Here is a 17,254-nt window from a genome sequence, read left to right as displayed (position 1 = left end):
GCACATAATCATAAGTGTCGCCTGTGAAGCAGCTAAATAGGTACCATTTGGTACCACAGCTACCAAAGAAAAACTATTCAGCTAATGAGAAAACATCTGATTTAACACATTTGCTGTCTAAATACTCACTTAGACAGAAAATTAGAGTGTTATATTAGATCAGCTGTAACCTAGTCTTCCAGGGGGAAGTACTGTACAGTACTGCAGTAGTAGTACTATAAGGTGAAAAAAATAGCATCTTCTCTGAAGGTTCTCTGAACATTGTATTATTCTTAAAGATGTTTCCAGTACCTAAAGCAGGCCTACAGGAGAGCTGAAGAGGGACTTTATACAAGGGCATGTCAAGTGATAGGACAAAGGGGAGTCACTTTAAACTGAAAGAGGACAGGTTTAGATCCAATATTAGGAGTAAATTCTTTACTCAGTAGGTGGTGAGACAGCAGCACAGGTTGCCCAGAGAAGCTGTGGATGCCCCATTCCTGGAAGTGTTCAAAGCCAGGTTGGATGGGGCCTTGAACAACCTGTCTAATGGAAGGTGTCGCTGCCCAACACAGGGAGGTTGAACTAGATAGTCTCTAAGGTCCCTTCCAACCCAAGCCATTCCTCTGATTCTGTGTTTGCTACTAACAGACACATTCTCCTTGCTGCTTTAGAAAAAACAGAGTATCTTTTACAGTTAATTAATGTAACTGCCAAAAGTTGTAAGAACTATACTGGCCTCTCAGTGCTTGTTCTATTCCAAGTACTGCTTTTCTTCACACTTTCTGAGCACTACTACTAACGTATAAAATGCTTGATATACATTTTGACAACTGGGTTCCAAACTGCTATACTCTCTGCTCCAACTCCACTGCAGTGATTAAGGACAAGAGAAGGTAAAGCTAACACTCCTTCCAGTCTACTCTAAGTAGAAGCCACTCTTTCCTTTGGTATAACAATGCCCATGACAAAAAGCCTTAAACTTCTATCCATCAATTTTGCTCTGATTAACAGCTTAAGAAGATAAAACTATTTAGCAACCCAGAATGGTGAACACTGTACAGCATGAGTTAACCAGAAAAAAATATATATAACCGAATAAAGGATCAGTTTGGGGAGACACAGGGAAGTAGGGGATGCTCAAGTTTTTATTTTTTACAGCACTTCAACAAACAATAAAAGCCTTGAATAAATAGTTTCATAAGCTAATTTAAATAAAACACAGTATTCTAAACAGTTACCCACAGTCTGTAACAGTCCAAAATAATATTGACACAGTATTTTACAAAGACCATTTTCATGATCAATCTTCTAGTGTCACTATTCCACCTGTTCTCCTTCTGAAAATGTTCTTCACACCGTGTTTTCAACAGTTGGTAATCAATGCATATATTCAATCCACATATATATAAATACATTTTTTTCATTGAAATATTTTTCTCAGCAGAGCTAAAAGGGAGACTTAATTATATCCATGTTTCCTAAAGCAAAGGCATATAGACACTGTGGGTGGTTCTTGAAACCCTTTCCTCCCTCTTCTTGTGGTGGTCCTTAAGAATCTGGCAGCAGGAACAGCTTACATATATGGCTACAAATGCTGAGTCTGAAAACCATATATCCTCTGTGTTCCCACGGCACAAAGCTCAGTTACGGATGTCACCATAGACAAGCGACCACCACAATTACCATGAAGCTTCCAGTTGAATGAAAAGTCATCGGAAAAGAGAAAACCATAGAGGAAAAAGGAAAAAAAATAATTCAACAGATGGAGAAAAACAGAAAGAAAGAAGCTCATACTGATTGCATTGCACTGACAAAAAGATGCAGCTGATGTCATCATTATTTAATTCACTAAAGAGGAAGGTTATAAACAGTTTGAAAAAAAATCTAAATTACTTTGAAGAGTAGAAAGACAGAAAACAACTTGCTTTTCCAGTACCTATTATGTCTTTAAGCATATCTTTGATAAGAGACTACTTTTCTTCCCCTTTGTTCAGAAAAATTGAGTAGATCTAAACTTTGATAACACTGAATGAAGTCTGAAAATTCAGATGTAAAAAAGTTTTCCATAATTTTCTAATATACTTTTCATAATGTATTCTGTTTTGTTACAGTATTTTAATGCCTTGGTCAGAATAAAGTGAAGATTAAGATAAAACATTGAAGTTTACAAGAACAAAAATTAGAAGACAGCAAAAAAGGTCCCAAGAGGACTATTTTTAATGTCTGAACACAAACTATTTTTCTTTCTGAAACCATTTTAACAAGTTTTCTGTAGAAAGAGACTGTATTATCATAGATCACACATTCAAGTCAAAGAGATATTATAGTGAGATGTATTAATTTTTTAGAGGCTGGGACAGAACACTCATGTTCATCACTGGATTTTTCTGATGCTGCTCTATAAAATGGGTGATTTTGTAACACTCAGCTTGCCTAATATCACATATGAATTAATTCGCCGTGGCAAAAAGAACTGAATTCAATTCCCAAAGGTGCAGTATTCAGTTGCCAAAACTACAATACTTCCTGAAGCACATTTATTCTCCATTCATCCTTTCAAGAATCAAGACTATGATTTTTTACTACACAGACCTGACATTAAAACATGCCCAGCCTGGACAGGAAGACAAAAGTCTCACAGAAGACAAAGGGAGATGAGAGGTAGAGAGTGACTATAAGCTGAATAATGATCAGTGTGCATGTATAAAGAAATTAAGATTGTCCAGGAAGTCTATAGCTCTAACACCTGGTAAATTTCAAGTATTCAACTTCAAATGGAGACAACTACTTTAGAAAGAAAACATTTATGCATAGTATCTTAGGTTTGAAAAAGTGCTTGCAAATTAAACCCTCCTACAGCCATATCTCCTCTGTATTTTGAACTGATGGAACATCTATTGACAGATGAAGGTTGTTAAACTCTGTGATTCAGCATCAGAAAGAAAATTAGTTGATTGAATGGAGACTTAAGTAGCACAGATATGCTGTGGTTCAGTAGTCCCAGTTTAGTTTACTTGCTGGAAAAGGGAGAAGAATGCCCTCATTATGGCTGCTAACGTTTCTACAGGCAAAACTCAAAAGTGGCACTATGTAGTCTGGTGGGTTAGTTGGTTTTTTAATAGTTCAAAGCTATATTAGAGCATGAACATTTAATATGGTACATATTACATCTGAATAATGAATGAGTGGATTAAGCCAAGCAAGAGAATAATCAAATTCACTTACTGGCTAAGCTGAATAATCAGTGAACAGAGTATGATGAATTCAAGCAGTCAAGTCTAAACCAGCACTGCCCTTCACACCTCTTTGGACTGTCTTTGTGTGCATGGTCCTCAGCAGTAAGAATCACTGCTGTCATGGACATCTATCTTTTCAGGTCACTTTCCACTAAGTCTGAACCTTTCCACGTCATCCCTATCATTTTGTTCTAATTCTGCTTCTCTTTTTGCTTTTCATGGTTTTTTTTGGTTTTTTGGTTTTTTTCCATGTTGCCATGCCTAACTTTCTACTTTGTATTCCTGTCTGGGGTACAGGAATACAGAAATCCTGAACAGGTTTTGCTCAGTCCTTTATCTTACCATCTCCAGCTCCACCTGACCACCCATTCACCTGCAGTTTGTCGTTCTGCCAGCACAAACTGTCTTTCTTTTTAACTTCTGATTCAACTTGTTCCTCCAAATCCCTTCTCCAAATCACTTGTCCAGCAGGATTTCTACTCCCTGTTCTTTCACAGATGCCTTGCACAATCTATGTATGTTCCACAAGCATTGTTTCTGTTTCTCCCTCATCCTTTTATCATCTCCCATCCCACTTACTCTGTCCAGGTGTTTGCATTTATTACGTCAGGTTTTGGCTTTTGCCCCAATCTCTTTCATCCTGTCACATTGTTTACAGTCGCTCTCCCCACCACATTTAATGACTCCCAGATCTGTCATTTTCTTCCAAATTACTTGTTCAGTCAGTTTGCTCCACCGGTCTGCTGCCTCTACGTATCAGTCTACCCCCATAACTCCTCAAGGTTTTTTGTATTTAGCTCAGCTAGATTTCCTTCTGTTACATACCAGAAGAGGAGAACACTCAGAGTACAAGAGGAACAACCGACCAATGCTACAATACAAAGCTGTATTACAGGAGAAAATCTGTGGAATTCTAGATAGCTCACACCCATGTGAGGGATCAAATTTATTACATTCTTAAGTTTGTAAGTGTCTCAGTAGAAACTGGGCAGATGCATACAGGAGCAGACAAGCATATTTCCATACAAGGAAACCCACCAAATTTTTAATCGCTCCTTCTAAGTTTTTCAAGTCTTTAACAAAGATGAAACAAGCAATTAGCACAGCATATTTCTGTTCTGCTATTAAAGGTTGGCAGTTTTGTCAACTTCTGAAGAGAAGGCCTGCTGATGGGAAGCACAATCACTGCTACTCAGATAGAATTGCATTACATTCAGACTTTTAATAAAGGCAGTACCTAGCACATTTGACACCTGCAGCTTTGGCAAATCCTTTTTGTAAAAATTATCAACAACTATATACTGGAATAACTTTTGTATAAATGCTTTTTGAGATTCTTTCATTTAATTTGTTCTTTTTACTGCTTTCCAAGTTAAAATGCATCCATCCTTCTCATTCATTTTTTTTTAAACTCACTCTGTACCTTTTCATTACTGTCTGTAGGACACTGACAGTTAAGTACTTTGAAGATGGTTAAACTTGACTGTGCTAATATTCAAGTATCTATTTGTATCTTCCTTTACCCTTTGGACAGTTAGCTAAAAGCACTATCTAAAACAATGCACCAAAATTTATAGTAGCTTTATGAAAAATAAAATAAAATATGCATGGTTAGCAACATTTCATATTTTTCTTAGCTTGTTATTTTTGGAAATTATTCCCATGTGTTAACAAGTATTAAACAGGGTAAAAACACAGTTTGAGATTTCAGTCACTTTCTAAGATTGGGATACTTAGAGAAATCCATGACAACTGTTTGATTTTGAATTACCCAACTTCTGTGTGCAAAAATATCTTGCAGATTTTTACTCTGGTTTCAAATTCAGTGCTTCACTCAAAAGACACTGATACTACACCAGTAAATTCTGTGCCAAGATCTTCTCTAGAATATCATACATTTCTCAAAAGACACTGTGATTTATTGACTGAAAGAAAAAAGAAGCTACTAATTTACAGGTACTTGTAAGACAATAGCAAGAACCAGATGAAAAACCTTTCACATTAAAAAACTTTGATCTTAATTTGCAGAGTACATTACTTTTACATTCATCCCACCTAAAAATTGTATCAGAGTTCCAGTAGTTGTAATCCTTGAGGCTAAAATAACATTCAGAAATGCTTGTTTTCTGAATAAGTCCTGATCAACAAATCCTATTGTATGAAATTATATAATGCTACATGAACTAATTGTTATCTTGTCACACAATACTACTTAGTAATCATACATACAGTATTATATACTTGTAACAATTTCTTTCTGGTACATTTTAAAAGGCTGGACTTCAACAGGGAAAAAGGCATTCTGAAAACATCTTCAATTTCTATCAGTTTTGGAGTTTCACATATGAAAAGTTTTTGCAATATAAAATTAAAGGTAACAAAATTTCTGCTGATGCTTAAGAAATTTTTTTTAAAGTGCAGAAAATACATATGAGTGTTTTTATTAAAAACAGCATGATGGCAAAGAAGTAGATGAATTTTAAAATGAAACTCCTAGAGATTAATTTTTCAGGAGTGGCTAAGGACTCAGTCAAAACAGTGCAGGTGATGCAGGGCACAATAAAGAGCCAGGAAGGAGTGAAATCTGAAACTCTAGTACTGAGGATTAGTTCTACCTTCAAAATACCCCTATTAAAAAATAAAACCACACCAAAAGAAACAATAAATCAACACACAAAAATATCTTAGTGGACAAAAGTTATTTCTGCAGTACCTTCAGGGGTGACAGCACTAGGACACACATCTTTTAGCAGGTCTCCCAAAGTATGCAACTGCCCTCCTGAAGCAATTGGTCGAAACAGCTTCTGTATAAAAGGTCTCTCTGTTGTTGCCTGTTTTAATAACGAAATTAACAAAAACAACAATTTAAGGACCGTGCAAATATGTAGTATTACTATTTGAGACAGGTAGAAGATAGGACAGAACGAAAGACTGCAGGAAAATAAACATCTGGAATTTCCCCATTCCGCCCCCCCACCTTGCATTTCATTCATATCATGAAATGCAGGGGAGGTTTTGTTTATTAACAATTGCAAGTAAGCTGTCACCTCAGAAAAAAGTGTGAAGATGATTTATAGACAATGTCATGGAGATAAAAATGTTAATTATTATTTTTTTTACATTAAAAAATCACCAAACCTTCTGTTATGGAAATATGATCTGTTTGAACAAAACATTTTAATAAATTCTTTATTTAATTAAAACAAGCAGTAAGCACAAACTTAGGAATTCAACATACATCTATGTTTTGCCAAGTCAAAGCAATACTGTAACAAATATCCAATATCTTCTGCAACAGTCTATCTTCCTTCTTTTAGAAGAACATTAGGCATTTTCAATGGCAAACAAGTACCCTTAAGACATCAAGACAGGTGAACTTTTTTCCAGAAGATTTTATGTCAAAAATTTCAAACTATTTCAGCTGCAAGAAACAGTACAATTTAAGAAACAAAAGAAAAAAAGTATTGTGCTTTGACAGACAACCTGCCTATTTAAAGAACTAGTCATACGTATAGAACATATATGCCCCACTTCTGCTGCAGATATGCAAAGGAATTCAGAATGATTTCACCTATGGATCCTTCAGTTTAAAGCCATTCCCCCTTGTCCAGTCACCACATGTCCTTGTAAAAGGTCATTCTCCAGCTCTCTTGTAGGTCCCTTTAGGTACTAGAAGGCTGCTGTGAGGTCTCTCCAGAGCCTTCTCTTCTCCAGGCTAAACAACCTGAATGCCTTATTCCTCATATGCTTTAGCATAGTTTCCAGAAGGATCTGCTCCATGATCTTGCTGGGCACTGTAGTTCCCTGGGTTGTCCTTGTTTCCCTTTTTAAAATTGGGATGATGCTTCTCTGTGTCCTCAGGGTAGCAAAATCTGGATACAAACAGTGCTAATGAAATGTCTGAAGATTTGAAAAATCATGGCATGCACACAGCCAAGCAGGATCCACCTCAGATAGATCCACACTTGAGAAGTGAACTCTAGCACATTACACTGAAGAAATGTACTTCCAAAACACTAAAAAAAAACCCCCAAAATCAAAAATCAAACAAACAAAAACCCCCAAACCAACCAAACAAAAAAAGGCAACTCCCTTAAAACACTGTTATAGCCAAAACAATTTGGTATCAAGTTTAATTTTTAAAAATAATGAGGTATTCACAGAAGTCTAGTCATAGCTCCCAAGTGCCTATCATCTGAAGAAGCAGAAGTGGACATAAACACCAGAAGTATGCAGGCAAAGGTTGTTATCGTCATCAGGTTTTTAAGATAAAAATTTCCCAAGTGTGTACTGCAGTGTCTCATTTCTTATTAATAAATTATGATCAGTTTTTTCCCTAGTTATAGTAGGGAGGGAAAAATATGAGGGAAAAGCCAAAAAAAGCCAAAGATGTATTTTCTCAGGTCTCCCACATAGTTGCTGACTGCTGCAAAACAATATCCTTAGCTGCTATCATGAAACATTACAGAAAATGAATTCAATTTTGTATTTTAAGTGTTAAGCAACACAGATGTGGTAATGTAAATAAAAATCACTGGTCTTCATCAATGTTAAAATGATAAAAGTAACTAGATGTTGTTTATACAAAGACTGTGGTTCACAAATCTAATCCTACAGGCACAGTATTACCCCAACATTCTTACACTTCTTCCCTCACATGCAGCAGATGTCTTCTGCATTAAAAGAGTCAAAAGAAAAGTCCCATCCTACAATCCACAATATTTATAGGATAACTTTCCAAAGTAGCTTAGTCATACAGGAGCATAAAAAATTTCAGAAAAATCTTACCATCACCCATTTTCAAGTGTAGGAATATAAGCCTAACTGGACTACAGCTTTCTACTCTAGTATTCCTATCCCTGGAAGTGTTCCTGGCCAGCCTGGATACGATTTTGAGCAACCTGGTTTCGTGGAAGATGTTCCTGACCACAGCAGGGGGATTTAACTAGATGACCTTTGAAAGGTCCCTCCCAACTCAAACTGTCTATGATTCTATTTACTACAACACATGAAGGAATAGCCACCATGAATAACTGCTTACATAATGTTGTGCTTTTTACAATATTTGCTTAATCAATCATGCAAAAAAGTACTACCTATAATCTAACCCACAAAGACATCACTGCATAACTGCTGATAATGCTTTTAAATAATCTACATCAGACCTAAAGCATGTATTCATATAGTATCCATAGTTTTTCCTACTAAAATTATCATAGCTTCAACAGAACATAGCACTTTTTAAACGATTTTATTTTGCAATCCAGCCTCCACGTAACTGTGAGCTGTTCAAAAGACTGTGGATGCATCTGCAGGATACAACAGGTGAAAGTCAATCAGTAACTGCTGACATCTACAAAGGAAATGGCTTCAAATATATGAGCCTATGAAGACAATCATCTGACCCAAAAATTGCAGTGCATTTTACACTGATCATATCCACAATTTAGTATCAAATCATTAAATTTATATGAAAGCAAATATTCATCTCTAAATTAACATATTTTCTAGAAACTTGGACTTAACTGCAATTTCTCATTTTTCTACATTATTACATAGCACCACAAATCACATGCTTTGCAGAACAAATGAAAACTTCACTCTTTTTTTTACCAAGTTTAAACCATAACAGTGAGAGGAAAGTGACAGTGAAAACAACTTACACCACAGGGAGAAAAAAACAGGCTAAAATTACCTATTCAGGTATAGCAGCATTGACAAGAGATATAGGTGAGGGCAAGTTTTAAGACACCCTTTAAGGCAGTGTAAAGCCTCCTAGGATTAGAGACAAGCTACACAGTTACATACTGTGCTAACAATTTTAACTTTTTTTCCCCCATCATCCTGACAAGAGAAGGGGGAAGAAAAAAAAAAAGTTGTCAGTCTGCCTGGTCCTTTTCAGAATCAACAGAACATCAAACACTGCATGAAATCCACAATTTAATTAGTCAGATATTTTATACAGGATGCATCTTAAAATGAAAAACATAACTCACGAACAGCTAGTTTTTAATCTGGAAAAATCACAGTTACCAGTATTTTCTTCTAGAGGAAGGGATTTGCATTTTCTGCCTAAACACTCAGCTGCTATTCAGTATTCAAACAAATAAAAGTCAACATACATATTGAACACACAAAGTAAAAAAATAATTTCTTACAATTCCCACATGTGCATAAGCTGGCAGCCTAAAACTGTAAAACTTGAGACTTCCCTACATACTCCATCATATTTTCAGTAACTTGTCAAGTTCATAGTCTGTGCCATTTTGTAATGAACCACTTTACACTAAAAAAAGCCCTCTTAATTTCATAGAACCATTTTGTTTAAACCAATTTAAACTCAACCAAGAAGCTTTAGAAGTAATAATAAAAGTTTGCATAACAATGCAAGTTATTTCATAAAAAAAAAAGAAAAAACAGGACAATTAAATACTCCTTGAAAATAAATTTTTATTAAATATTTGCTCAAAACCATATTTTCATATTTTTAGAAGATGCCTTCTACTTTGTAGAAATGTTTTCAATTAAAAATCTCAATGCACAATGTAAAAGCGACTAGCTGAAAAGAAGATGAATTGCTGTAGTCACAGAACCATCAGAATACCATGCCTGTCCAAAAACAAGATACTGCAAATCCCCATCTGAAATACTGCTCTTCCACTGGTGCTGAAATGCTGTTTTTCTGCTGGCGTTTCTGGGTGGGTACCTTTGACTCCTTTTTGCTTAATACTGGACCAGAATCACCAAGTACTTAATTGTAGAGAAGGCACAAGCAATGTTTCTGGGTGGGAGCTGTTCTTGGTTTTTGTTGTTGTTGTTTTGTTTGGTTGGTTTTGGGTTTTTTAAAATAAACTCTGTCTCTTCCATAAGGGTGATTTTCAGCTGAACGAGCTAAAGTACATGTAAGTGGTCAATAAAACTATGCAATCCCAGGTTGGGGGTAGAAACTGGAATATTTATTGAATACACTCTTCACAATATAAAGTCTTGGAGGCAGGACATGTCAATGAAGAGGACAGGTTATGCTAATCAGGGTATGGATTATGCTAACTAGATGATTACACGATTCTCTGCTACAGTTACGCAAGTGGTTAATATTTTCCCATAGCGAGGACCATGGGGGGGGAAGAGAACAAAAGGGCTTCTACATCGTCTGACATCATCATCACAAAGTCTTTCCATATCTTGCTGAAAGAGACAGGACAACCAAACATAGCTAAATATTAATGGGTCTTGTGATGAAGCTCCTCAGAGTAAGGAGTTTCTCCCAGCTCCTGCTGTCCATGGCCTGCTGCATAATCCTATCTGATCCTTTTCTGCTGATAGCCGAGTTTCGGATTCCAACAAGTACACACATAAAAATGATCTCGTTTTATCTACTTGAAATGTTACCTTTCACATTTTATCAGTATTTTTTGAGCTTCTATTACAAGAGGCATAAAATATAACAATGTGGTATTCCTTTATCCTGTAATCACTGCTCTTCTCCTCTTCTTCAAATCTTCCAAGCAATAGAGGGCTTCTCCCAGACACTTTTTTCTATACCTTTGATAAATTTTCTATTTCACTTTACTCTTCAAAATGTCAGGACTGGAACAACATTCCAAAAAAAAAGACTGTTTCTAGTATTTCTTTAATTAGCCTCTGCAAACTCCAAGTAGATGCTCTAGTTATGATTTTGTGTGCTTTGAATAAGCACTGCTTTTGCCATCATGCAAAATTTTGAACTGCTTATCTGCAACATCACTCTTCAGAGAAAAAAGTATATTTCATAATAAAATAAAATCAATTAAATTTTTTTTAATAAAAGAACTAAGTAATGTTTTGTATGTCCAACATGTAACTAAAAATCATAAGACAAAAAGGAGCATAAACACGCCCAACACATCTATCTAGAATTACCACAAAATCAAATCACTGACAGCATGTGCTCTGGGTTGCAGAACAAGTTGTAAAATCAACATATATAATAAATCAAATTACTTGGTTTTCCCATATTACATTTTAAATTCCTCTAATAAATTATCTAGTTCAGTGGTTGCAAAAATTACAATAGATACTTGATTGTAACCTATGGAAAAAAATGAATTCTTTCACTTTTTGAGTTCATACTAAAATTAATGTTAGAATTTCTGCATTTATGTTATAAGAAGGAAGCTTTGATTTCCTCATGAAATTAAAAGTGTTTATGGTGATGGACAGGAACTTTGTACTCTCTAGTATTTTTAAGAGGCTTGACACAACAACAGCAAAAGAAGATTAAACAAACAGGCTACACTTTATACATTTAATTACACTAACAGCAGTCACCTAAATTAGTAGTGTAGAAGTATATGGAAGCTTAAGATAATTCTACAAATACATGCACGTATGCATATGAATGGTCATGACAAATGTGTACTTGGATACACCTTTAAAACTTCTTAGATGAGGAGGCAATCATCGTATCAATCACAGATATCAAGGAATCACACTATCAAGTGAAAATTATGTTATTCTTGAAAGCACTCCTAACAGTATTACACAAACTGGAAATTCTTTGGGTTTTGAACATTAATGGTTACTGTTCTAAAAGCAAGGACAATTACATGATGTGTTCTCTCAGTGAAAACTTTAACAGTCCATAACAATGGCCACCATAACATGTGGCAAATATCATGACAAGAACTGATGCAAGTAATAATGCCAAAATTATCTAGTATCTTAGGCAAGACTGCAGTCAAATGAAAGACACAACTAGAATTATAAACACATCTGGAACAAGGTTAAAATTTTACATTGTAGGGCTTATTACAGTTAAGTCTAGACAATAATACTGAATCATTTTGATCATGTCTTCCTTGAAGCCTTTCTTAGAACAGAGCACACTGTATGAAGCAACTGCAGTTCTATCCTAACTTTCTACACAACTAAGAATAGTTTAAGTGTTACTATAAACCTACAGAGAAACACAGCAACTATTTCAGTTAATTCTCCCATACATTGTTGAGGGCCATTACTTGCTCATCTTTAAAAATATTAAAGAACCATTCAAAATATCACCCTTTTCCATATTATGTAAACTGGCAGAGAATGCTTTCTTACAATCCTTTAGAAAAACCTTTATGTAAGAGCAATGAATAATCAGAACCATGTAAAAGCTTTGAAAGTTGAAGTCCTACATGTTCTACTAACCTGAAAAAATATGCCTAGTTAAAAAGCAACCATTAACACATTCATGATTTAAAATTTAATGGGATGAGTACTTTGCAACACTTCAGAAGAGAAGACACTGCTTCAGTTTCTGTAACTGTTTCTAAAGACGCATCATGCTGTCCACACCAATTCTGTGTTAAATATCTGTCCTGATGTTCAGACAGATATTTATAGACATTGATGAAATCCCCCTGAACCTTTTCTTCTCTAAGCCGAACAGTCCCAAGTCTCTCAGCCTTTTTGTTCTCTCTTATTAGATGCACCAGTCCCTTAATCACCCTAGAGGCCCTTTGCTGGACTCCCTTCCTGTAGTTCCATGTCTCTCTTGCGCTGGGCAGCCCAAAACTGGACTTCTGGTGTGACCTCACCAGCGTTGAGTAGACTGGAAGGATCAGTTCCCTCAACATGCCAGCAACTCTCATCCTACAGCAGCCCAGGATATCACTTTGCTTTCCTTATCATAGGTCTCACTGTAAATGTCTTGTTATACCTGGTGGGTCATTTTTAGCAAGAGTATGTATTGCCAAAAGTTCTGTTACCAATTCCATACAAAAAGTTGCAGAAATAACACTCCAAATACCTAACAGGCATGGCTGAACCACAGTCTGGCTGTCACCTGGTGACATTAAATCAATTAAATTTTCTTGTGCAGGTAAAGTAGCACTATATTCTCGGAACAACTGAATTTGCATTATTTAATCTCAGGTGAATTGTACAGATCCTAGAGGCAGAAGAAAGTCAACACACTAGACACACAGAGCAGACTGAAGGCAACTGTCATACAGCAAGAAATAACAGACACTAAACAGAAGAAACAGTTTCCAGAGGCAGTTTTGAGCACTGAAAAGACAAAGACAGCGACAATGAAAGCATGGCCTTAAAGTATTACATTTCCTTCCCAAAAAAGGATTCATATTTGCAATTGGCAAAATATCAAGGTATCTGAAGTGTCAGGGACAACAAATCAATAGTGCTCTTCACAGCTGCAATGTCTAATGCGCACATGCAAACTTAAACCTCACATAAAAGTAAGAAATGGAGTACTGACTACTTATGAAGCAAACAACTTTAGAAATGGATTTACATCCACATAAGCAAACACTATATTGCTTGCTTAGGAGCAGTGAAGAGTACAATACCTCATACATCACTTTCAATCTACTTCAAACTACTAAATTCAATAATTATCCTTAGTTTTCGACAGTAATGATTAACTAGAAGGAACTCCTATATTCAAGGACAGCTAAATTTCCAATATTTCTTTGTTAATTTGTATTGTATTCCTAGAACATGGTGTCATATCCCAATTCCTTATACGTTGGTTCCATTCCACACTTACCTGTATAGAATTCGCTTTCAGTCTTCTAAAAAGTGCAAACAGAAGTCTTGGCACTTTCCAAAATCCTGTATTTTCTAACCCTCAATTTTGTGCAACCCTCAATTTAACCTGCTTTATTTACCTATTTTAATTAAAAATAAGCAAAGGATAAACAAGATGGAATACTGTTATTGACAAATCAGATACTTCTGTGACTTTCATCTGTGCAGAGTTTTGCATCATCATCATAGGCCAGGCTTTGTTCTACCTTTATTACTAAGCAACTGGCACTGCTTATGCTGTACAGTCACAGAAATAACCTTTAAGAGATGACAATCCTCATCTCTCTGAAGAAAAAAATTTTATATCTGCTTTTTTTTTCTGCAGGCAAAGCAGTTCACCAACTTGGGTGTTGACTATACCAAGTGAAATGGAGAAGTCAAATGATCAGCTTTAATGATCAGAAGAAAGGTAGCAATATAATAAAGAGCACTGCATTTAAATTACAAGATCTAATAGTAATTACACACAGTCCTAACTCAACTGAATTACTGCTTCATTCATTGTTTTCATCACAGCCTCGCAATGTTTTCATACTCTTAAGAATTAACATTCAAAGCTGAGGTAAAAAAAAAAGTGCAATTTTTTTTTTCCCCTAACAAATTTAGGATGATACTATCTTAATAAAACAGGTTCGGGAAATACAGCCACAAGAATTCAAATCTCACAGTTTAAATTCAAACTTTACATAAACTTATTTATATCAAACTTCATTATCATAAGACAATTCAAAGAAAAGACAACTAATGAAGAGTTTTATACAAAACCAATTTGCTAAAAAAGTAACTACCAATTTGCAATTAGGGAGTGCATATGACATTTGGTAAGATTAAGGCATTTGCAAATTAGGAACAGACAATTTTTTTTTCACCAGAAGTGTTCATTATTTCATTGCAAGTCAAAATGTACTTTGACTTAAAAATAAAAATCTATAAAAGTGTTTACACAAATTAATTTAGTAACTACTAGGATTCTACTTGTTTTTTTACACACCTAGGTTCTTCTGAGATTTAAGAGTATGCTATGTATGGTAAGATAAAAAAGGATTTTAAAAAAATACTACTCAGCTTTTCCCAATGTGGAGAATACAGTATACCCCTAAATTGCTTTAAAGTAGTTACAATGTAATTCAGAATCTCAACAGACTATTTTGCACACAAGCAAAACTACTTTATTCATTGTATACAAACTCCACCTACACTGGACTCCGAAGGCTCACTGCAGCTCCTATTGACAAGCCAGAGCAAGCTTAAAACTATCCAGCTTGGTAACAGCTCAACCATGGCTCAGAGAAGTGACCCAAACCGAGGTCTTACAGTCCCATCTCTTCTGCATCTCCCTCCCCGAGCACTGTGCAACTTGTACTATAGCTTTGAACTAGGCAGATTGACAGTTTTACAGACAACTCGAGCATATTTATGGAAACTTTAGTCACATTGCTGACACCAAATACAGTTTATAACCTCAGAATTTTTCTTTTAAACTCTGACAGCTCCAGCTCCCATCCTATACCAAGACAGTTAAAGGCACAAGGCTGATCTTCCACACAGATTCCTTAAGTCTCTTAAGAGATCAGCATGGGCATTCCTTAACCTAGAACATGTAAAAAAAGTCATCTTTAACACAGCTGGTTTGAGCTAGCCATTTCACTGTGCACTTGGATAAGAAAAGCTTATGCAATTCTGGAACCTCAACTGTGGTCACAGTGACCTTCAACTGAAGGTGACAACTAGTCAAATTGCTATTACTTTCAACACAGAACAAAACAATCTAGTTCAGAAAACAAGAATTTACAGATCATGCAATATCTGATAGACGGGTTTCTGTTTTTTTTTTTTTTTCCCCAATTATGAGGCACTAGGAAAATAGATTTACCTAACAAAGCTTTTAAACTTTCTCATTCATAGAGCTTTGAAGTAATTTAAAACTGGTGAAAGTGTGTTACTGTTTCTTTAGTGCTGAACCATCAGTTATTAGAATAAATCATTCTGTGTACTCAACTGATGATGAACCAGAGTCCATTTGTTTCTCTTCAGCACAGAAATTCATCTGAGCCCAGCTGTTACACAAAATCAATCACCATTTCACGCAATTCTCCTATTTGCTCAAACTTACTCCTTGTAAAAGGAAATTTTTAATAAATAAATTGATCTATTTTCAGCAGGTCTTTTATAAAAAAATAATTTTGAATAAATAAGAAAAAAGTCAAATAAGGTATTGCACACAGGTCTGTTCAAGAGCATTTTACGCTAGACAAAAGCTGAAACTTGCTGTGTTGTGTTGCCCTCTTCAGGCTGACAGGTCAACTAGATTTTCTAGTTCTTTTGCTTGAATAGTCATTACATTTCAACTTCTTTCATAAAAGTTTTCAGATTTGAAGTTTCAAGTAGCAGCTAACTTCACCTGTATTCCACCAGTGCTTGAAGTATTTTTGGTCTAAGATCCTATAAACTATACTTTTTGCCTCTATGTCTCCCTAACTTCAATACTAATCTTGAGAATTATCAAAATATTAGCTAGAGTTTGAAAAGATGACTAAAAATCCAACTTCAGCAGTGGTAAGCAAGAGGCTTAAAGAGCTCAGTTGACTCCGCTTACCAAAGAAAACTGAAGCTCCTGAAATCATTCTGTAAGTGAACTTGGGAGGTCAGAAAGTCAGGTGACTTTAAACTCGTGTAAGTCAAAACAGAATCTAGAAATTCAAGCGAGACAAATTCAGACTTGAAATGCAATGGAGACTTTTAACAAAAGAAAAATTTAACAACCTACTAACATAAAAGGGGAGATTCATTATTACTTGAAAACTTTATAGGTGGACCCAATATCTTTCCAATGCAATCTGTTCTGATCAGTTTTTGAATAGTTGTCATAACATGGGCCAAACTGTGCTGCTGATTTGCATACTTCTAATGGGTTTTGCAATTGATTACCCAAGCTCTGCCAATTAATGTGGGAATATGAATGAAACAACCTTCAATTGCTTGGAAATGGCCATGCTTGAGATTCTGATTCATTTATTGAGACAGATATTAACAATGTCTTAAAATATTTCATTTCCCACTCCCACTTTGCTGTTTTTAGAGGTAATTTTTAGGTATTTTTAGGTAATAGTAAACAATTAAGTCTGTTTAGACATCTCCATATTGCAGTTTTGACAGAAAGAGCAAAGTGTTGCATTCAACTGATATATAAGTATGGAGAATTTCACTCATGTTACTCAGGAAGACAAACATCATAAGAATTTGTGACTGTACGACTTAATCATAACATCTTAAGGGACTCAGGATAGGAAAAACTGTTGAAAATTCAGGCCTACTATGTAATTAGGCAATAAAATTAAGAAACTACTCAAAATCCTCCAAAAATAGAAGCAAAGGAAATGCTCATTCCAGTACCATGGCATTTCCCAGTACCCAAATAAAGGAACAAGCGAAAAAACAATCCCAGATCATCCCCCTTTGGG

At 35.4% G+C, this 17,254-nt stretch overlaps 1 protein-coding gene across 5 annotated transcripts in view; it reads right to left on the bottom strand.

The window, feature by feature from the left end:
* ATG5 (autophagy related 5) overlaps positions 1-17,254 on the bottom strand; it is a 74,978-nt gene that overhangs the window by 20,829 nt on the left and 36,895 nt on the right. For all 5 annotated transcript variants that reach the window (XR_010429322.1, XR_010429323.1, XM_064649859.1 and 2 more), the window contains exon 7: positions 5,932-6,049. Coding sequence is in view for 3 of the 5 variants with exons in the window: in XM_064649859.1 (XP_064505929.1) it covers positions 5,932-6,049 (118 nt within the window). In the remaining 2 variants the exon portion in view is untranslated. The remainder of the gene's footprint in view (positions 1-5,931; positions 6,050-17,254) is intronic.

The sequence above is a fragment of the Pseudopipra pipra genome, chromosome 3 (genome assembly GCF_036250125.1).
Source record: "Pseudopipra pipra isolate bDixPip1 chromosome 3, bDixPip1.hap1, whole genome shotgun sequence".
NCBI lineage: Eukaryota > Metazoa > Chordata > Aves > Passeriformes > Pipridae > Pseudopipra > Pseudopipra pipra.
Note: the sequence above shows the minus strand (reverse complement) of the source record. Positions and strands in the feature narration are given on the sequence as shown.